General features: G+C 41.3%; 1 protein-coding gene across 3 annotated transcripts; it reads left to right on the forward strand.

Annotated features, from left to right (window-relative positions):
- Positions 1-126: 126 nt before the first annotated feature.
- Positions 127-22,939, forward strand: mutyh (mutY DNA glycosylase). Of its 3 annotated transcripts, none has more exons than XM_080195407.1 (16): positions 127-204; positions 2,212-2,336; positions 6,288-6,421; positions 6,546-6,585; positions 7,523-7,596; positions 7,693-7,734; positions 9,193-9,264; positions 9,746-9,859; positions 11,460-11,557; positions 12,992-13,136; positions 14,410-14,497; positions 16,145-16,327; positions 16,862-17,007; positions 17,241-17,408; positions 18,651-18,701; positions 19,684-22,939. In XM_080195407.1, exons 2-16 carry the CDS (start codon positions 2,225-2,227, stop codon positions 19,819-19,821), a joined length of 1,605 nt encoding a protein of 534 aa, XP_080051533.1. In that variant the 5' UTR covers positions 127-204; positions 2,212-2,224; the 3' UTR covers positions 19,822-22,939. The 3 variants fall into 3 exon arrangements, with proteins under 3 accessions (XP_080051533.1, XP_080051532.1, XP_080051534.1); XM_080195406.1 differs by having other exon boundaries at positions 136-208; XM_080195408.1 differs by lacking the exons at positions 6,288-6,421; positions 6,546-6,585 and having other exon boundaries at positions 136-208.
- The last annotated feature ends 526 nt before the right edge of the window (positions 22,940-23,465 follow it).

Here is a 23,465-nt window from a genome sequence, read left to right on the forward strand (position 1 = left end):
AGCCGAAGGGCGGAAAACTGCCGGACACACCTGCGTTTCCACCCGGCGAATGTTTAAGTGCCAGCCCGCGGTAATTTTACAGGCAATGGAGTAGCTAGCCCGGGACAGGTCCTTCTTTAGTGATGTCGCCTTTGAATAAGGTCTATTCAATGGTGTCGTGTGGCTGGGATTGTTGTTGGTGTAAATCACTGAGTGGAGCACAATGTGGGTAATGTTTAACTGAGTTTTTAATCAGATATTTATCTGCCCGTTATTTTCGGGTGAAGTTGTAGTTTATCATTGTAGAAACATAGAATTCTAACAGTGCAAAAGGAGGCCATTCAACCCATTGAGTCTGCACTGACAATAATCCCACCCAGGCACAAACCTCACACATCCCCCTGACACTACGGGCAGCACGGTAGCACAGTGATTAGCACTGCTGCTTCACAGCTGTAGGGACCTGGGTTCGATTCCTGGCTCGGGTCACTGTGTGGAGTTCGCACATTCTCCTCGTGTCTGTGGGTTTCCTCTGGATGCTCCAGTTTCCTCCCACAGTCCAAAGATATGCAGGTTAGGTTGATTGGCTGTTCTAAATTGCTCCTTAGTGTCCTGGGATGTGTAGGTTAGCAGGATTAGTGGATAAATGTGTAGGGATATGGGGTAGGATTGTGTTCGGTGCAGACTCGATTGGCTGAAGGGCCTGTTTCTGCACTATAGGGTTTCTATGATTCTGTGACTAAGGGGCAATTTAGCATAGCCAATCCATTGAACCAGCACATCTTTTGAACTGTGGGAGGAAACCGGAGCACCCGAAGGAAACCTATGCAGACATGGAGAATGTACAAATTCCGCACAATGATCCAAACCGGGAATCGAACCCATATTTCTTTGTTCTTTCATGGGATGTGGGCATCACTGGAAAGGCCAGCATTTATTGTTCACCCTTAGTTATCCCTCAATTGGCCATTTCAGAGGGCAGTTAAAAGTCAATCACATTAAGTCGCGTAGACCAGATTGGGTAAAGCTGGCAGATTCCCTTCCCTAAAGCAATATTAGTGAAGCACATGGAGTTTTAACATTGATTAATGATAGTTGTATGGTCTCCATTACTGAGACTAGCTTTCAGCTCCAGAATTATTCATTGAATTTAAATTGCATCAGCTACCATGGTGGGATTTGAACCCAATCCCTCAGAGCATTTGCCTGGGCCTCTGGATTGCTAGTCCAGTGACATTACCCCTACACCAACATCATTTGTAATTAATTGTGCAAATATGGAGAGAGTTGAAACCATCTGCATTTAAAGCACTGAAGAAAAGCTACTCTGCCCATTGTGTGTCTACCTCTTTGCTAACTTAATCATATTACCCTCTTCCGCATATCCTTGAATCTTTATCATTTTCAAATATTTATCCACTTTCTCTTGAAAGATGCATCTACCTCTTGTGGTATTTCATTCTATTCTGCAGCAATCAGAAAGAAGAAATTTCTGCTTAATTCCGTTCCTTACCAGCTAATTGAATATGCTGTAGTGCACAAATGTATGCATTCAGTATTGTAATTTCCTGTGCATGTTTTTAATTATCCTTTGATTTTTAAAAAAGTAAGCTACTGAGAAAGCATTTTAGTGCTCGTTGAGTTAAAGGATGTAAAACTTGCATTTACTTGGTACAGTTTGCAATGATATTCCAAATCATTTTACAGGTAATAAAGTATTTTTCAAGTGTAATGACTATTGTAATGTGGGCAAATGGTTTCTGTGATTTTTGCTCAAATCTCTTACCAGAATGATAGGGAGTGGAATAGCTTGATCTTGGGTTTGGACATAGCTTGGCACAACATCGACGGCCGTGCTGTACTGTTCTACGTTCTATGTTCTTGACTGGATCTTGAACCCCTTAACCTTCATGACTCGGAAGTGGGCATGCTATTACTTAGAAATGGCTGCTAATGGTAAAGGCAGAATGAAGAAACTGGAAACCAGGCTAACTTCAGAATTATTGGACCGGCTTTGATACACATAGGAGATTGTTCGAATCAACTGAAATTATCTCTGCAAATGTACAAGCTGAAATTGAAAGTGACCTTTTCATTCTTCACTTCTCTCAGAATGATGCTCATTTGTAGGAGCTACAGGGCAAATATATTGTATATCAATATTTACTGTTACATTGTAAGCTTTTTTCCAGAAAGAATGAAATTACAAATTTTGAACATGTTTTTCTCCAGAGAATATACTGTAATGAGCAAGTTGAAAGCCGCAGTGATGGTTCAAAAAACATCATTAAAAAGAAGACAAAATGTGAAAAATTCTCCACAAAGGAAGAGGTTATGTCAGAAACAGGTCAAAGAAGGTGGGTGGTAAAGTTTGAAATTGTTGCTAACAATTTCAGTTCCTCTTTTCTTTTCAAGCATCTTTGCTTATTCTAGTTTCGCTGAATTCTAGTTGCACTGATTTTTGTAATTTTCTGAAATTTATTTGCTATCCTTTTTTACATGAGAGCTGTTTTTGTTGTTTTCTTGTGTGTTCCTGAAAGTGGTGGATTCAGTGCACTCGATATCCTTCTTGTGCAGTTTCAGGTCAGGTATAATGTGGGGAAAGAGCACTTTCAGTCTACATGGAGACATTTCCATTTCTTACCCCAGTCATTTTGATGTGTTCTGAAGGATGTTGCTAATTTTATGACACTCTTTGGACAGTTGTGTGATGTGGACTTAAGACCATAAGACATTGGAGCAGAATTAGGCCAGTTGGCCCATTGAGTCTGCTCTGCCATTCAATCATGGCTGATATTTTTCTCATCTCCATTCTCCTGCCTTTTCCCCATGACCCCGATCGCCTTATTAATCAAGAACCTATCTATCTCTGTCTTAAAGTCACAAAAGACTTACACTCTTATTTCCCATGATCATTTCATGCAACACATCCAACCATCAAAGACAACTAACTTCACCTAATTGAATTCAAAGCCAGATCATGCAGTGGCACCATTGCTCTCTCTCATGCCTTTTTTTTATATTAGCGTCACAAGTAGGCTTGCATTAACGCTGCAGTGAAGTTACTGTGAAAATTCCCTAGTCACCACAGTCCAGTGCCTGTTCGGGTACACTGAAAGAGAACATAAGCATGGCCAATGCACCTAACCAGCATGTCTTTTGGATGGTGGGAGGAAACTGGAGCACTCAGAGGAAACCTGCGCAGAAGTAGGGAGAAGGTGCAGACTCAGCACAGATAGTGATCCAAGCTGGGAATCGTACTCGGGTCCCTCATGCTGTGAGGCAGCGGTGCTAACCACTGTGCCACCGTGTTGCCTTCCAGAAATGCACAGATTTGTGTTCGCTTTTAGCACAATAGAGTTTCTAAATGTATTAAAACCTCTCACAAAATGCTGGGTTGAGAGCTGGCAGGTGCTCCGGTTTGGTTATGCCCACTGCCAGATGTTTCCAGATGTGGACTATCTTTTGCATTTTAGACGAAGGGATGGGGAAATTGGGATTGTGCCAAAAGAGGCAGTGTCAAGGTTGGCAGAACAAGAATGGGGCAGACTGTGTTTAGTGGCATTTAAAACTGGAGGGGGGCAGAATATAGAAGGATTTGGTTAAACAGGTGTGAAAGGGGTTGAGGGTGGGGTGAAAAGAGGGTATAATACCTGCAAAGACACAAGGCTATTTGAAGGTTGTTTCTTGCAAAATGTGAGACTGGTTTAAAAATCTGGAAAATAGTGCACACCGTAAGGCTGAAGGATGATGGTGGGTGAACAACATAAAAACATAACATAAGAAACAGGAGCAGGAGTAGGCCATCTAGCCCTTCAAGCCTGCCCCACCATTCAACAAGATCATGGCTGATCCGAAGTGGCTCGGTTCCACTTTCCCGCTTTCTCCCCATAACCCTTAATACCCTTGCCTACCAAAAACCTATCTACCCTCGCCTTAAATATATTTAGTGAGGTAGCCTCCACCACTTCAACGGGCAGAGAATTCCAGAGATTCACCACCCTTTGAGTGAAGAAGTTCCTCCTCAACTCTGTTCTAAACTGCCCCCCCTCCTTATCTTGAGGCTGTGCCCTCTAGTCCTGCTGTCCTTTCTGAGCGGGAAGAACCTCTCCACCTCTACTCTATCCATCCCTTTCATCATCTTATATGTCTCAATGAGATCTCCCCTCATCTTTCTAAACTCTAACGAGTACAAGCCCAGTCTATTCAGCCTCTCCTCATAGCTCAACCCCCTCAACTCCGGTATCAGCCTAGTGAACCTCCTCTGCACTCCCTCCAAGGCCAAATTATCCTTGCGCAGGTGTGGCGACCAAAACTGCACACAGTACTCCAGCTGCGGCCTCACCAGTGCCCTGTACAGTTGCAGCAAGACCTCCCTACTTTTATATTCAATCCCCCTTGCTATGAAGGCCGGCATCCCATTAGCCTTCCTGACCACCTGCTGCACCTGTAGGCTGGGTTTTTGCGACTCATGCACAAGGACCCCCAGGTCCCTCTGCACCGTAGCATGCTGCAGCTTTTTGCCCTGTAAGTAGTAGTCCTTCCTACCATTATTCCTACCAAAGTGGATAACCTCACACTTGCCAACATTGTATTCCATCTGCCAGGTCCTCGCCCACTCGCTCAGCCTATCTAGATCCCTCTGCAGACTTTCCACACCCTCCGCACAATTTGCCGTTCCACTTATCTTTGTGTCATCAGCAAATTTCGACACCTTACACTCGGTTCCCTCCTCCAGATCATCTATATAAATGGTAAAAAGCTGAGGCCCCAGCACCGATCCCTGGGGCACTCCACTAGTCACCAACCGCCAATCCGAATAGCACCCATTGACGCCCACTCTGCCTCCTATTTGACAGCCAATCCCCTATCCACGCCAACACCCTACCCCCAACTCCATGCCCTCTAACCTTCTGTAACAACCTTTTGTGCGGCACCTTATCAAACGCCTTCTGAAAATCGAGAAACACCACATCCACCGGTTCCCCTCTATCCACCGCACTAGACACATCCTCGTAGAATTCCAATAAATTCGTCAGACACGACTTCCCCTTAACGAAACTGTGCTGCGTCTGCTCTATCAAACAATTCTCCTCAAGATGCCTCGCTATTTTCTCCTTGATCACGGATTCAAGCATTTTTCCTACAACAGATGTTAAACTAACCGTCCTATAATTCCCTGCCTTTTGCCTGCTACCCTTTTTAAACAGCGGCGTAACATTAGCCGTTTTCCAATCTTCCGGCACTTCCCCGGAATCCAGCGAGGTTTGGAAAATAATCACCAAGGCATCCACTATCACCTCTGCCATTTCCTTCAGAACCCTTGGATGCATTCCATCCGGTCCTGGGGACTTGTCCACAATCAGTCCCTCTAGTCTGTCGAGCACTGCCTCTCTAGTAACAATGATCTCATTCAGGCCCTCCACTCCTACCATCTTTCCATCGTTAACACCCGGCAAACTATTCGCGTCCTCTCCGTGAAGACTGAAGCAAAAAAGTTATTCAAGGCCTCAGCCATTTCCTCATCCCCCACCACTAAATCCCCCCTCTCATCCTCTAAGGGTCCAACATTCACCCTAGCCAGCCTTCTCCTTTTTATATATTTATAAAAACTCTTACTATCCTTTTTTATATTTAGCGCTAGCGTAGCTTCATAGTTTATCCTTCCGTTCTTTATCAACTTCTTCGTCCTTCTTTGTTGATATTTAAACCTCTCCCAATCCTCTTCTCTCCCACTACTCTTAGCCACTCTAAACGCATCAGCTTATAATTTAATACTCTCCTTTATCTCCTTCGTTATCCACGGCTGATTATCTCCTCTCCTACCATCCTTTTTTACCATCGGAATAAATTTCTGCTGAGCACCAAGAAAGATCTCCTTAAAGACCCTCCACTGTTCCTCAGCAGACCTACCTTCCAATCTGCGCCCCAATTTGCTCACCAAACAGATACTTCTTGTCTGTATCCAAGCAAGAGTGTAACAAGCATGAAAATTAAGAGTTTGTTGGAGGAATAAAAATCTTAGTCTTTTTAGCAAACCAGTGAAATCTTGTTTGAGAATCGTTTATTTTGGTTTAAAATTTATTCTGTATTTTGCCCTGGGGAAGAGGGTAGGGTGGGGGGGTACTATTCCATATGTTTAACTGGAATTACAGCTGGTCTCACTATGTGTGACTGTGATTCTCACTCCGAATGTCCCCTGACATTTGAAATGTGTTTATCTTCAATTCATTGTGGCCTGCAGTTCTCTATCTTTCTGTAATAACTGCCCAACATTCTGGTTGTTGTTGTCTGTTTTGCCTTTACAGTGTCACCAGGGATAGTATCTGTGAAGGAAACTGGCTACCACTCCTTTAAGGATCTTACTGAAATCCATTCCATTAGGGCAAACCTGCTTTCCTGGTATGACAAAAACAAACGGGAGTTACCTTGGAGGAGAATGGTAAGATCTGAGTATCCAAATTTTATTGACACCCCCCCCCCCCAATCCCGCTGTATTGCTCAAATTAAGGGCTGTTTTTTGTTTTGGAGTGTTTTATTTAATTAATACGACATTTTTGTCCTAGGCTGTGACAGAATCTGATTTGAATAAAAGAGCTTATGCAGGTATCAAACTCTATCTCTTGTTATTGTCTACTGCATCTCATTGCTTTTGCTTTTCTGTCTTGTGTCTCCCTTTCCTGACTAAGAAAGCGTGGATGGTGACCTGTTTCAGGGTGACTGTCTATGTTACTGTTTAACGAGATTAAGAAAGTGTTTGAGTTTACTCTTTGTTGCAGGACTTGGCGCTTGTTTCAGCCCCGCCCCCCTCACTCCCTCTACAACCCCATCAAATCGTCATAATGAAGCCTATTTCCAATTTCCAAAAGCGACACAATACAATGTAGCTGTTTATGGCTAACCCTGGTTATCAATGAATGCTTATTTTAGCTCTCCTTGTCTTTACAATGCCGTGCTCTGTCCTTTGCCTGGCAAGGTACGAGAGGCCATGTTACACATTTCCCTTGGCCGTTGTATTTAATGATCACTCACCAGGAGATGCATTTTGTGATCCTTCTTTCACTATAAATACAAACATTTAATCATGAAGTTGTTCTGAATGTTTTCCCTTTCACAGGTCCCCTTGCTCACTTTGCGCTTCCATAGCCTGTGCTGTAAGGCACTGCCAATGCTATTCTGACAGCTGGAAAGTACACGAGAGCTACTTAATTACTGATTTCCCTCTGTGAATTTTCCGCTCCAAGGGAAGGTAGCTGGCTTCCTGACAGACCCTCTATCCTGAGAACAACACCTCTGAGATCATGGGTACCATTGGGCTTTATGTAGTTTATGTCTCTGTGTCTGTTTGTAGACTAATGAATTAATTGATTTTCCATGATAATTCAACAATTCCATTATTGTTGTGTCATGCGACTACCAGGATGATGAAAGGCAAAATCAATGATCTGTGTCGTTTTGCCTAGTAATCACTATGTTCTTCTGTGCCGTTTTCCTTTTTAATGTCAGTGTTCTGATATTTTAAAGTGCTTATCTTCCTTCACAGTTTGGGTGTCTGAGATCATGCTGCAGCAAACACAGGTTGCCACTGTGATCAACTACTACAACAAATGGATGCAGGTAAGAATAAAATCCTCATTGTTCTTGGTCTGAGAATAGTTGTGGTTGAAGTTGGTAGCACAAAGCTTAATATCATGTCACTGCTTTCACTTTCAGAGATGGCCGACTTTGCAGGCTCTCGCTAAAGCCACCCTTGAGGTAAAAAGAGCTTTGATCTGTTTGTATTAACCTTCATCAACTCAATTAAACTTTTTAGAAGTGTTTTAAAGAACAAAATAGTGGTTTTTATTCTATAAAGTGAACACAGGAAATAGGACAGGAGTAGGTCATTCGCCCTTTTGACCCTGCTCCACCATTTATCATGATCATGGCTATTGAGTTAGATTCAACTCAGTAACCTGTTTCTGCTTTCCTCCATATCCTTTAATCCTTTTAGCCCCAAGAGTTATATCTAACTCCTTCAATTCTTCCTTCTCACTTAACATTAACATACAGAGGGATCTGGGCGTGCGGGTCCGCAGTTAGCTATTCCACAGAATAGCTAGTTCATGTGTCCTAGGAAGTTAGACATGTATGCACAGCAGTTTGGGATAACATATCCAAGCTGAAAGATGGATCCATTTGTTGTCTGGATTTAAGCAGAGAATTTCTCCAATATGCCCATATCACTTTAGAAGACTATTAATATCCGTAACATTGGTTTTTGATTTGATTTGAGTAAAAAGCAAATTTACTTGCTGATAGTCATTCAGCTGAAGCGAAACAGTAGTGAATTGTTGAAGTCGATCCAAACTACGGAGCAGCTTCTAACCAGTTTAGAAAAGGGTTAAATAAATCCAGCTGGGTTGTTTAATTTGTTTTCTTTGCAGGTGTTTCTTACAAGTCAGAACGAGAACCGACATGTCAAAAATGTGGCACTCTTATATCTATAAATCCATTGAAATAGTCTCTTGAGAAATTTGTTTGCAAGAAATTTGCACCTTTCTTGAACGTTGAACAATGAGCTTCTTAATGTGCTAAAAAGCACGCCAGCAGCCACCTGTAGAGGCTGATTTGGTTAGATTATATTGCAGTGAAGCAAAGTACTTACTTTTAGCACGTGACGATATGCTTGGTAACTGCGTAGTGACAGATGTGTGCATCTGGATAAACAGCTGTATTAACTTGAATAGGAACCTTTCTCCCAGGATATAGTTATTGAAACCATTTTGAGTGTCGGGTCTTTCTTAATCTATTTTACACTAAGCAGTACAACAGAAAAAGAGAAAACCTCTTTTTAAACAAAAAAAGTTGTCTTGAGCTGCAATGCAAAGCAGATGGTATCGGATTGACCACCCATAGATACAGCACCTAATATTTAATTTGATTAACTGAATATCGGATGCTATGTATTACAGATATCCGATCTAATTCTGATCACTTTGCATCACCGCTTGAGATGAATTCAGACCACAGAGTCTTTTATGAAATGATGAAGCATGACTAATCTCTGAATCGTCACTCATTTCAACGGAGGATGATGTTAATCTGGCATTAATTCAACAATGTGGCCCTGCAGGCATTTTCACTAAAATTCAAATTGTTCTTTTGATATTTTTACTCTGGTACTTTCATGGTATGATGTAATAAATTATCTCCTTAATGCCATTCTTGCAGGAAGTTAACGAAATGTGGTCAGGGCTTGGATATTATTCCAGAGGAAGAAGATTGCATGAAGGAGCACAAAAGGTATCCTTACAAACCTGCTACATCCTTTCACCTGTGCCTTGATTTTTGTAAAAAATGTCAGCAGTGTGGTTGGAGTGGAATTTATAAAAATATGTCAAGATATTAATAGTATTCAGGAGATGCACTGTGGCACATGTAGCAGACTTTGCCTGCTGCTATTCACAATGTTAGGAGTCCAGATTGGACACACAGTTCTCTGTGTAACCAAGTTCTTAATCACAGTCATGCTGCTGTGAAAGCATTATGCAGAGGGCAAGTATGTCCTTGCAAGAAGATGGGGCAGAATCATGCAGTTGTTCTGGCCCAATCTATGCCACTTTGTGACCAGATTCGGAGCAGAGTTGGAGGAGATATCTGAATGGCACCTGTCCCTCCCTTTAAACCAGGAATGCCGTCATCTAGCAGACATGCTAGAAAGAGGGATAGACTTGACTAAAGTCCTAAAGTTAGGCAGTCATTAACTCTTTGTCTCTCCTCACAGGTTTTGTCAGAATTCAAAGGTGAGATGCCAAAGAGTGCAGAGGAACTACAAAAGCTGCTGCCTGGGGTTGGAAGATACACAGCTTCAGCCATTACTTCAATCTGTTTTGGACAGGTAAAGAAACAACATTTCAAGGCCCTTATGGAGCAGCATGGTAGCACAGTGGTTGGCATTGCTGCCTCACAGCGCCATGGACCCGGGTTCGATTCCCAGCTAGGGTAACTGTCTGTGCGGAGTCTGCACGTTCTTCCCATGTCTGCATGAGTTTCCCCCAGGTGCTCTGGTTTCCTGCCATAGTCTGAAAGACATGCTGGTTAGGTGCATTGGCCATGCTAAATTCGCCCTCAGTGTACCCAAACAGGCGTCGGAGTGTGGCGATTAGAGGATTTTCATTGCAGTGTTAGTGAAATCCAACTTATGACACTCATAAATAAACTTTAAGCTTTCAGTCTAAATACACAGCTAATTTCCCATGTTATCAAGTGTATTCCATAAAACTCAAGTACATCCATATTGGTAAGCTCTCTTATTGCGGGGATTTAGACTTGTTCATGAAAACTGTACTCACTTCGTACAGTAAAATTTGTCACAGTTTACTAATGGGCAGATCTAACATTGAGAAAGACTTTACTGTCAAGTACTCATCAGAAAATTTAGTTCTGTTTTCAATTTTAAAGGAAGTAAATGCACTGTAAGGTTGTATTAGTTCTCAAATCAAGGCTGATTGTAAATATAGAGCTAGCTAATCTTAATCATTCACTCTTGGGCTTGAAGTAAAGTTGTTTTGTGGAATTGTAGTAAAGTAAGATTCAGAAGGAGTGATTTGAGAAATGAGAGTTGTTTTTTAGGTATAGCAAAACCAAATGATGTAAAGGTTCTTTCTTGTTGTCTGAAGAAAGACCTAAATAAATACATTGACTGCCATTAAACCTTCTAGCCTTTCCCCTTATTTTTGTGGCTATGACTCATCTTTCATTCCCTTACCCTACAGTATAAATATCTCCCACTTTCTTTTAGCTTTGACTTGAAAAGTCAGCTCTTTTCTCTCCTTACAGGTGCTGCCAAACCTGCTGTGATTTTCCAGCATTTTCTCTTTTGGTTTCAGATTTCAGCATCCAGCAGTAATTTGCTTTTGTTCAGTTTTTACTTAAAAATAAACAAGGTGCTTAAGTGGTGCCTTTCATGACCAAAGAATGCTTCAGAGCACTTTATAGCCAAGAAAGTACTTTTGAATTATAGTCACTGTTGTAAGAAACGAGGCAACCAATTTCCATGTAGCAAGCTCCAACAAACAGAAATGGTGTTGATTGAGGGATAAATATTGTCCAGGACTTGAGGGATAGCTCCCCTGCTCCTTTTTATATCTGTCTGTGAGAGCACTTGAGATGTCAGTTTGACATCACATCAGAGGAATATTTTCTCCATGTTAAAACACTTCAAATAATTAACCTTGAATTGGTGGAACCTTTAAACACTTGGCCCAAAAGTTGAAGTGCATCATGGCACAGTGACAAGGGCACAAGAGGCACAAAGGAACCTTGAAATATGTAATGCTAAGAAAAAATAACTATTGCTTGAGAATTATATTTTGCAAAATACATCATGTGGTTCTGAATGGTTATGAATTATTTATTCTTGGTTTATAAATCCAAAAATCTCATCTTTTTGCTGGAATGATTGGCAGAGGGAGATTTGAAATTGGTGCTTCTTGTAGGTAACTGGTGTGGTGGATGGGAATGCAATACGAGTGCTGTGTCGTGCTAGAGCGATTGGAGCAGACAGCACCAGCCCAGCAGTGACGGAAGCACTTTGGTAAGATTTGCTTTTCCCTTACTGATGTAATGTATGCACTAACTAGTGGCATGTAAAGAATTTTAAGAAAGTATGTGGAGGTAGGCATGTTGCAGATTTGAGGTTCATATCACATCCACCATGATCCTCATTGAATTGTCGAGCTGGCTTGAAGGGCTGAATGGCCTATTCTGTTCTTTGTTTGTATGTAAGTATCTGTCCCTTTTTGTTCTGATTTTATTTTTTAATAACCACATCCCCCCCACCCCGCCAATCTACCTAATATTATTCTCTATGGTGGGTGTTATGTCATTATGTTCACAGGACTCTGACAAAACTGTTTCAGTGGGATTGAGAGATTAGGCAATTTTTTAAGCTAGTTTTCATTTCAGGGCAGCACTTTTCAAAACCTTGATTATTGCTGCAAACACAATCTGCAGACTTTTGCTCCTGTTCTGTAATGATTGCTGTGTGATTTGGTCTTTGTGTAAAAGTAGGAAGAGGTTAAAAGCTGTGTGTCCTGCACAAAGACAAGGTGTAATTGTGCAGAATGTTACTCTTTGTTTTGTGTGTGATGAATCTACTTTTCATAATGCACAGCACTCAGAAGAGAAACCTTTTTCCAAATTTAGGCCTTTACCTTTGCATCTTTTCAGATTATCCTCCCCAAAAAGTCTGGCTTTTGTATCATAGATCACTTCCATGGCTGAGGGCCAGCCTCCTCATACCTTCGAGAGTGTTTATCATTGCCGCTCGAACTAGGTAACCTTTTGATAACGTAGCAGGAAAACAGACAACAAACTGTATTTGGTAATTCTTACTTGGAGCATCATATGCCTATATAAGGAGGTCCTCCAATGTTTGAAGGCTGTAACCTACAAACACGTGTAGTTTGAGTTCTACCAACCCCATATCTCAACACAGTCTTAATCTAAGAATGGTCATGACCTATATTCTCGAGGTTAGGTGAAAATGACTACCTTTTATTTCAGTATTGCAAAATGGAGTCTTAGTAAAACTGATGTGAATGGGAAATCTCTTCAATTGCTGGAGTCATATCTCGCACAAAGGAAGATGGTTGTGATTGTTGGAGGTCAGTTATCTCAGGACTTGCTGCAGGAGGTCCATGGGGCAGTGACCCAGACCTCATTATCTTTAGCTGTTTCACCATAGGGTCAAAATAATCAATAGTTATGAATGTAACTGAACAAATCAGGCAGTATTGCTTGATCCAAGTTAGCTTGGCTATGAAAGCTAAAAAATGGGCCTTGCAACTGGGATTCAAATTAAACTTGGTATTGAGATTTGAATAATTGTAATTTTTAAAATTGTTTATGTACAATGGCTGATTCAAAAATGTATTTGCTAATGAGAGACCAAAAATGCTGAGCTTACTTTACAGTCTCTTGACATTTATATTTTGAAGCTACTCTTTATGGTGTTGTTTCATTCTAGGATGTTGGCAAATATCTTGGTGGACCCAGTTAGACCAGGAGACTTTAACCAGGCTGTGATGGAGCTGGGTGCAACCATCTGTACTCCCAAAGCTCCACTTTGTTCCGAGTGCCCTGTTCAGGCCCACTGTAGAGCTTATCATCAGGTGGGTTGTGAAAAAGATGATGGGATTGACTATGGTGCATAAAGTGCACACTAATAGGCAACTTTTGTCACAGTGGAAAGACCTGTCTAACTGCTTTACTTAATCAGATTGTATCATTGATGAGCAAATGCAAACTAAATACCCATGACCATGGCTCCCAAACTCTATCCTAAACCTACTAAACAACACAGCTGGTCCAACAACAACTTCCCATTACCAGAATTCACCATCTACTTACCTGAAACATCTTCCTACTATATGCTTTTACCTAAAACTGTGAAAGATAAAATTATCAATGTAGTTAAACTAGCTATCAGTAGTCACTCGGTAACGCATTGGTATGTTCTATGATGTGGGCTTTTTGTAGTGGGAGGAACATTGATGTAGTATCAAAGAAACTTTACTCTGAATCTGAGCCGTACTAAACATCATTGTGGTGGAGTTGAGGTTGCTGCTGTGCAAAAAGTAGAAGAGGTTTCTATTCTCACATTGACATTTTGGGTTTTACATTTGCTAAATCCAGTTGTCCGTGTGAAAGTTAAGCCTAGAGTCTTTAAACTGCTTAAAGATTATCAATGCTACCTTCTTCTTTAAACAATTGTGAAATGGGGAGGTGTGAAAAAGAATATGAAGATGCTGGTGTTGGACTAGGGTGGACAAGATGAGAAGTCACACTACACCAGGTTATGGTCCAACAGGTTTATTTTGAAATCACAAGCTTTCGGAGTGCTGTTCCTTCGTCAGGTGAAGGAGCAGAGCTCTGAAAGTTTGTGATTTCAGTTAACCTATTGGATCATAATCTGGTGTCATGTCAAAAAGAATGACAAACACTAGCTAATTTGCTATGTTACAAGCTCTGTGCACAGGGTGGCACAGTAATTAGTATTGCTGTCTCACAGCGCCAAGAGACCTGGGTTCAATTCTGGCCTTGGGTGACTGTCCGTGTGGAGTTTGCACGTTCTCCCCGTGTCTGCATGGGTTTCCTCCGGGTGCTCCAGTTTCTACCCACAGTCCAAAGATGTGTAGGTTAGATGGATTGGCCATTGTAAGTTCCTGGGGTTGTGGGGATGGGAGGTGGGATGTTCTTTCAGAGAGTCAGTGCAGACTCAATGGGCTGAATTGCCTCCTCCTGTACTGTGGGGATTCTGTGGTTATGTTTCCTACTTTACAAAATGACTACATTTAATTGGCTTTAAAGCACTTTGAGATATTCTGGAGTTACAAATGACACTTTACAAACACTAACCTTTCTTCTATTGATGATGCACTTCAGGTTGTAAAGGAGGAGGAAAAAGTCTCAAAAAGACTTCTGGATAATACAATGTTAAAATTCTCCAGCATCCCAGATATTGAAGAATGTGGTAAGAATCGATAAATACTGAACAGTATTGTGTGTAGTTTTCTGTATGTTATACGAAAGCATTTTTATCACTCGGAACATGTTGCATAGGAAGTCTCCACTCAGTGTTGACTCATTTAATGTTGTTTTACTTTAATGCCATTTATAAAGTAGTGTCAATATTAGTAGTGTCTAATGTTGCCAGTTTCACTTTTATGTCACTTGCCACAGACTTCTGTTGTGTGGACTGCCTTGTGTGACCTTTTCCATAGGGCTTCCGCTCCTTGTTTCCTGTGGTTGCTTTCCTCTACCATTGCCTAATTTTGGACTCACCTCCTGTTCTCACCTCCTGGCATTCTTACCTGGCATTTCCCCCTACTGTACTTTCCTCCAATGTTGCTTTCTCCCCAGCCTTGCCTCTGTTCTTAATTTGGTCCCTGGAGTCTGTTCTACAGTCGCTTCCGGCTTATGGCTCCTGGCTCCCATTCTGAACTTGCACTGAAGTCCTGGGGTCCATCTAGCAGCAGAGGTTTGTTGGCGCAAATGGTCCTGTGAATGCAACTGCGACCTGTACTGACCAACTTCAGCCACTAGATGGAGCCTGGTTAAAATTAGAAGCACTATTGGTAGGTGTAATTTTTTAAAATATTGTTCTTTTATTAAAGTTTAAAGTTTATTATTTATTAGTGTCATACATAGGCTTACACTAACACTGCAATGAAGTTATTGTGAAAATCCCTGAGTTGTCACATTCTGGCGCCTGTTCAGGTACACTGAGGGAGAATTTAGCATGGCTAATGCACCTAACCAGCATGTCTTTCACGCTGTGGGAGGGAACCCAAGCTGACACATGCGGATTTTGCACAGACAGTAACCCAAGCTGGGAATCAAACCTGGGTCCCTGGCGCTGTGAGGCAGCAGTGCTGACCACTGTGCCAGCGTGTTACCCACGGTATATTTAGTGATGCACTTTATTTTGCGAGTTCTTTTCGGCTAGGAATGCACAGTGCTGTACATGTATTGGACAGTATTTCACCTTCATACATTTTTTTTTCTGGGTGAGAAATGTTGGAAGGAATCTCACTTTTTTTAAGCACAGAACTCCAGATCTTGAACTCAGTTTTTGGAGAATGACAGGAAAATTCTCCGCACTGATCCCTCCACATTATTATTCTCTGTGAACTGCAGCATTTGCATGCAATCTTCAGTCCTCTTGATTGCAGGAATCCAGCCTGGATGGCACAGTGCCAGGGACCCCGGTTCGATTCCCACCTTGGTCTGCACATTCTCCCCATGTCTGCATGGGTTTCCTCCGGTTGCTCCAGTTTCCCTTCTCAGTCCGAAATATGTGCTGGTTAGGTGTATTGGCCATGCTAAATTCTCCTCAGTGTACCCAACAGGCGTCAGAATGTGGCCACAAGGGGATTTTCACAGTAACTTTATTGCTGTATTAATGTAAGCCCACTTGTAAATAATAAATTAAACTTTAAAACTTTAATCAAATCTCTGAAGCAACTTGCTGTTGCTTGCTCCACATGTTGAGATTGTAGTTTAGATTGATCCTCTGCCCAGTAAGTTTCAAAGGCAGAACATGTCAATGTCCAACAATATTTCATGATGAGTAAATTGTGACTATCCAATAAAGTAATATTTCTGTTTGATGTTGCAGGGGGTTGCTCCTTATGCCTACCTGACAAAGAATCCTGGGTTAGTAGTCTCGGAGTAATGAATTATCCAAGGAAACCTGCAAAGAAACCACCAAGAACAGAGCGGACGCTGACCTGTGTGGTGACCCGGAAGAGGAACACTGATGATACAGAAGAGTACTTCCTTATTCAGAGACCCAACTTTGGTATCTGTTGTCAACTGTAAACAATTGGAGTGGAGGTGATATGGGGGCGGGAGAGAAACTAATTGTAACATGTTTGCTTTTCACTCCCTTGAGAGTTTTAGCAATAGTCGTAAAAGATAGAAGTGACTTCAAGTGTACTTGTCATTGGATTCCAGGCCCCCTCATTTGATATCTGAGAACATAAGAGCTCCAAGAGTAGAGTCCACAACATGCTAAGCTGAACTCAATTAAGTATCTATTTAAGTGGAGCAGAGCGATACAGATCAGAGGAGGCACAAGAATGAAAGGTGTACCATGGCAAATATCTACAGTTGTATTAGAGGCAATCAAATGTTTTGTGTGAAAAATATAAATGATATGTTGATAATCTATTAGATAATCTTGCGAGGCTGTGCTTTTTTACTTTGTTGCAACATTGCCTTCAATTCATTCTTTTTTCCTCTTTTCTCTTTCCATTTCCTTTTTCTTCCAGTTTTGCGGAATCTGGAGCTTTGAGGCCGTGTGTTCATTGTGCTTTATCCTTCCCATTGTTAGGACTGCTGGCCGGAATGTGGGAGTTCCCCAGCATTCTGATGGAGGCTGAGTTGATGGAAAAGAAGCAGAAACGCATCATTTCAGATCGACTTACAGAATTACTGGGGAGCTCGGTTACTGAGGCAAACTTACAGCACCTGGGTGAGGTGAGTTTGAAAGTGTTGCTGACTGAAAACGGAACTGGCGTTTAAGTTCCAGGAGCCCGGGTTAGAAGTAAAGAAAATGTCACTGCAGTAAGTACATTTAGCAGCTAAATGTGTGAGTTTGATGGAATGATATAATATTACATTGACTGTATTTTACTGACCTCAACCAACCAATGCACCAATCATGTAAGACCGCGATAAGACAGTCATTTTAAATTTTTGTTTTTTTTTAGGTAGTACATATCTTTTCTCACATTCACCAGACTTACCACGTATACAGTAACTCACTGAGCGATACAACTGTCGAGACTGTGAAGCAGGAGGAGACAGAATATCCTTCTTTCCGCTGGGTAACCAAGGCTGAGTTTCATCAATCAGCTGTTTCAACAGCCATGAAGAAGGTAAAAGCCTGCAATATATTTATTTGTGGAATCCGCTGAGTCACATAAATGAAGAAACAATAAAGACAGGGCTCCATAGTTCTGAACACTGTTGGGTGCTAAGCTTTTAACCCGAGGGTGCCTTCATGATGATTTGCTACATCTGGGCAGCTTCTTTCATATTCACTTTGTTGATCTTCAGCTGTGAGGAGTTTATATTTTTCTTGAGTTGAAAAGAACTTTAAAATCTATTTTTCATCACTTAAATGAGGAAAGTCCTTCATACTGAAAGCACTCTTTCCTTCCCCTTCTTGGGTGGGAGGGGGGCAATCTGTCAATCTTGTGCACTAAATGTGGGGTCTCTCATTTAAAATTGAAGGCACAGGTTTAAGATGATTGGCCAAAGAACCAGAGGCAACATGAGAAAAGGCTGCTGCGCAACAAATATGTTTGGATTTGGGATGTGCTGCCTGATTAGGTGGTGGGCATTGATTTAAAAATTGAATAAATGACTGATGGAGAAAAAGAACAGTAAGAAGTCTCACAACACCAGGTTAAAGTCCAACAAGTTTATTTGGTAGCACGAGCCACAGTGGAGAAAAAGAATGCAGGGATATGGGAAAGAGCAGGACACTCGCTGGATTGCTGTTTGAAAGAACCAGTGTAAACTCTGACTGGCCTTCTTTGATGCTGTACTTCTCAGTGATTCAAAGCAGCAGTGAATGGAGGAGTGAAGGCTTGGAACTAAAGAAAGAATGAAAAATAGCCAGTATAAGTTTCTGTGCAGTGACCTGTATAGGGTCAACTAACTGGGCCGAGTGCCCTTTCCTAACTGACATTCATTAATATTCTAAATTTTGTTCCTAACATTGTGATGTTAAAGCTTCAGCATTTTGTAATTGTGGGTACATCCCTCATATGGCGGTACCAGGAATAATTAAGGCTCCTCTTGTTTCCTCTGTAATTTGCCTGCAATATTAACCTCATCCAACTGAGAGAATGGGCTGGAGGCTCAGAGGTGTCTCTGCCACTCATGTTCCATAGCCTAGCATAAGTGTGCCCCCACACCCATCAGTTTTAATCTGGTGTAATCCCAAGATTGAGATCAGCAGTGAACTGCTTAGAGTTGTGGCTTGAACCCATGTCCTCCCACTGCATGATCTGGGCTTTTGACGCAGTTACCGCCTAAAGGTTAGGTTAGATTTATATCTTTGGATCAGAGCTCACATTTCAATGTTTTAATTGTTTTCACCATACTTTCAGGTATTCCGATTGTTTAGCCACTTGGGTGTGAATGAAAAGCTGCTTAACAAGGTAACAACAACATCTTGCGTAAACATCCTGAGACACTTCACAGGAACATATAAAATAAAAATATGACAAGGAGGAGATGACAGACATGGTGGTGGGATAGAGTTGGGTTTTGTCATGTGAAAGCTAATGCTCTGTTCTGTTACAATTGCATTTTCTCCGTCAGTTTGCTATGTTATTTCCTACTCTCCTCTTTTAGTTTATTGTGATCATGGGGGCGGCATGATGGCACAGTAGTTATGACTGCTACCTCACAGCGCCAGGGACACCAGTTTGATTCATGGCTTGGGTGACTGTCTGTGTGGAGTTTGCACGTTCTCCCCGCATCTGCATGGGTTTCCTTTGGGCGTTCCAGTTTCTTCCCACATTCTAAAGATGTGCAGGTTAGGTTGATCGACCATGCTAAATTGCCCCTTAATGTCCAGGGATATGCAGGTTAGGTGGATTGGCCATGTTCAATGCATGAGGTTATGGGGATAGGCTAGGGAAGTAAGCCTGGGTAGAGTGCTCTTTTGAAGGGTTGGTGAAAACTTATTGGGTCAAATGGCCTCCTGCACTGTAGGAATTCTTTGATAAGGTATAGTCACAAAAGATCTACCAGCTCTTTAAGGTACATTACCACCAAAAGGTACTCCTAGACTAAGTTTGTCAGTGAATATCTGGACTATGCAGTCCACAAGCATTCTTAGGTTGATGTTTGGTTTGTGCTGAGATAGATGGTCTTTAGTTGACTTTGCAGATGCTAGACTTGCCCTTAGTAGTGTAAATTAGATGAAGGAAAATTAATGAAGGCTTTCTGTGAGTGTGTGTATCTGAATGTTAGATGGGCACAATTTATTATGATTCCCCATGTAATCAAATATTATCCTGATACAATGTTTATAAATGAATAATAGTCACAGATTTTTTTCTATTAAAATGGGTTGCTTAAGAGTTTTCAGTTAAAAGTAAAACTGGTCATATTTGCATTTGGATCTCGCTGCAGGGTGATAAGCAAGAGCGTGGCCTTGGAACAAAAGAGGGAGAACGGAAAGGAAGAAAATACAAAGCTCCAAAAGACAGTGGGAGGAGACAGCTCTGCATGGAGAGTTTTTTCGGACCTGCAGTGAAGGAATCCCTATAGTTGGGCTGAGAGACAGGGCAGTTGGTCAATAGTTCATATTTCAGCTTCAGACATCAAGCCCAGCCCAGTATTAGACAACCCAGATAACTGGCAACTGAGGATTCCCATTGAGTGACGATGGAGGCTGGTCTGTTTCTGCAAAGGTGATGAAAAGACAGACTCTGTTAATGCGCAAAGAAGCCCATTAACATGAGGCTAATGACACACTGTGTTATTTTTCACATTAGAGCAACATTTGTGAGTCAGTGATATATAAGTGTGTGCATTCCCAGAAGATTCACACCACTAATGGCAGTCCAATAGTACAGCATTGTGTTCTGTGCTCCAGGTGTCAGCTGTTTATGATTACATTACATTTCACAAATAATGGTCAATTTGAGACATGGGAATTCTTGTCTGATACCAAGCCGTACGCTTGCAAGATGGCTTTTTTACAATTTTTTGTTACATAAAATACCCTGCCAGTTGCTTCCTAGTAATCAATTGGGTTTTCAGTTGATGAACACTTCTCATTACAATCGATGTTTCTGTGGCTGGACAAGCTCTGGCACTGTGTGCAAGTTCACTGCTTGTTCCTGTTGGCCAGGGCATCCTTCAGAAGCACAAATCTTGACTCAAAATGGAATACACTCCAGATTTTACTGTGAATTAAAAATTGGATTGGCTTCAAAGCTCTGAATGACAATGATTGTGGGTTCAGTGATGAAGGGACAATGCTGCATTGTGTGTGTGTGGCTTCTGCATCATAACAAGGCACTTAAAATGGGGATTGGTGCCGAACATCACTGTTAGCATAAAACCAATCAAGATTAATTTTATTTTTTCACATTTTTGTAGTATGTAAATATCTAAGATCTTTAATTTTGGAAGCCAAACGAATGGTATAAGTCGTTCAATCCAGGGTTGTAACTTTATTATTTGATTTCCCCCACTTAAGTTTTTATGTTTTTAATCACTCCCAAATATCTGCTTCTCTTAAGTCTGAACTATTTGATTAGGTTACAGACTTTCCTCTGTCATTGGCAGGGAAAATCCACATGGTGCAGATAAAAACAGAAATAAATTCTATAAAACATGGAACTGAAATTACTAACTAATAGGATTTTTATATATGATTTAAGTTCATCTGTTTCTTATTTTTGCCCAAGTATGAAGAACAGATGCAGTGCTTTCAGCATGTATGGATTTTATGTAAAGTTGATTTTTACTTCTAATTTACTGCGTTTTTGAAAATATAGAATTGTGCAGCCCCTCGATCCTGCTCCACCATTTGATAAAGTCATAGCTGATCAGATTGTGGCCTCAACTTTACTTTCCTGCCTACCTTTGATACCCTTTGACACCTTTGTAGTCAAGAATCTACCTACTTCTGCCTCAAAAATATTCAGTGAGTCTGTCTCCATTGTTCTCTGGGCAAATAGAATTCATAAACTCATGTTCTGAGAGAAAACAAAATCCTCCACATCTCCATCTTAAATGGGAGACCTCTTAATTTTAAACCCCCCATCAAGGGAAATGTTCTCTCAGCACCCAGCCTATCAGGATCCCTCAGGATCTTGAACGTTTCTGTCAGATTACCTCTCACTTTTCTAAACTCCAGTGGACGTAGGTTCAACCTGTGGAACTTTTCTTCATAAGATAACCTCCTTGTCCCAGAAATCAGTTGGGCGAATCCTCTCTGAACTGCTCCGAACGCAATTATGCACATTTTTAATAAGGAGACCAAAACTGTATGTAGTACTCAAGATATCTCACCAATACACTGTACAACTGTAGCAAAACTTCCCAACTTCTATATTCCATTCCCCTTACAATAAATGCTAACATTTCATTTGCCTTAATAATTTTGCTCTTTCCACATATTAGCTTTTCATGTATCAGGACACCCGGATCCTTCTGTACCTCAAGAGTTCTTCAGTCTCTCTTCATTTAAATAATATGCTGCTATTCTATTCTTCCTCCTAAAGTAGCCAAGTTCACATTTTCCCATATTATACTCTGCCAGTTTTTTGCCCACTCACTTAATCTATCAGTAGCCCTTTGCAGATTCCTTATGCCCTCTTCACATTTAACCTTCCTACCTATCTCTGTGTCATCAGGAAATTTTGCAAGCGTACATTCAATCCTGTTATCCAAGTCATTAATGTAGATTGTAAAAAGTTAAGACCCCAGTTACCCTTTTCCTTTTTAAATACCTGTAGAAACTCTTACTGCCTTTTTAAAAAATTTCTAGCTAGCATTCTCTGTTTTATTTGTCTTTATCAGCGTGTTCTCTGAAAATTAGGATAATCCTCAGTCATTTCTCAGGCAACTTAACTCTGCATTAATGCTGATACAGAATAAACTACTGTGGATCCTGGAAATCTGAAATTAAAATAGCCAATGCTGAAAATACACAGTAGGATTGGGTGCATTTGTGGAGAGAAAAATGGCAGAACCATGGTGCCATATGCTCCCACCATGGTGGGAGAGTCCATCACTTTCCCAACTCGCTCCATTTAAGTCTGGGGCAGGAATAATGAGATCAGCTTCTGGCCTGGAGCCCAATTGAAGCCTTTAATTGGCCACTTAAGGGCCTCCGGTGGGTGAGGCCAGACAATCTGGGCCAACTGACAGGTAAAGCCTCGTGGACATGCCTGGTGGGGGAATCCCTCCTTCTGGACACTCTGTGCCCAATAGTGATGCCCCTGGCCTACAGGTCGACATCTCCCCGGCTCTTTACCCCAAAACTCCCTGTTTCCCCCTGTCCATTGCCAGGGTCTCTGGCTGGTATCTCTTAGAGGTGGAACATATGCCCTGCAGGAGAAATTTGTGTGGGGAATTTCACAGGAGCAAGGAATCTCGATGGCCGCCAGCACTGGGGTTTAATTCTAATGGCATTTCTGGAAATGGCAATGGGGCTGTTGTAACTGGTGAATGGACTGACCAACACCACCATTACATTTTGCCCAGCCTTTCAGGTCAGCTCCCTATTTGCTATGTTTCTGCTCGTACGCTTGAAGTGGCTTTTTTCTGAGAAAAAAAAGTCAGTCTCTATTTGGATCTGTGAAGTATCTTCACATTTTTTTTAACCTGTATTATTCAATGATGATTTTTGTATCTTTTTAATGATTCTACTTTTACAAATAAATGTTGTGGAAAATTTTGTTTGCTTTTCTTTTTAATTCACAACCTACCAATTACAGAGCAGCACATATACAAGGCATTAAAAGAAAAGGAGGAATTTATATGGCGTCCTCATTGTCTCCAAGCTAATTAAGAACTTTGAGGTGTAGTCATTATTGTACTGTAGAAAACAGAAGCAACATTGAGAAGAATGACTAGATAACTTTCTTCTCAGGAAATGACGGCGTTGGACTGACGTGGGCACAGTAAGTAGCTCATAACAAAAGGTTAAAGTCCAACAGGTTTATTAGAATCATGAGCTTTTGGAGTGCTGCTCCTTCAAAAGGTGAGTCACCTGAGGAAGGAGCAGCACTCCGAAAGCTTGTGATTCCAAACAAACCTGTTGGACTTTAATCTGGTGTTGTGAGACTTTTTAGTAATATTGACTTGAGGGTAAATGTTAGCCTGGAGAGTCCACATACTCTTCAAGTTATATAATGAGATCCTTTATATGCATCTGAGAGAATGGATCCCCATCC

Source organism: Carcharhinus amblyrhynchos, chromosome 9 (genome assembly GCF_965287045.1).
Source record: "Carcharhinus amblyrhynchos chromosome 9, sCarAmb.v2.hapA, whole genome shotgun sequence".
In the NCBI taxonomy this organism is placed as follows: domain Eukaryota; kingdom Metazoa; phylum Chordata; class Chondrichthyes; order Carcharhiniformes; family Carcharhinidae; genus Carcharhinus; species Carcharhinus amblyrhynchos.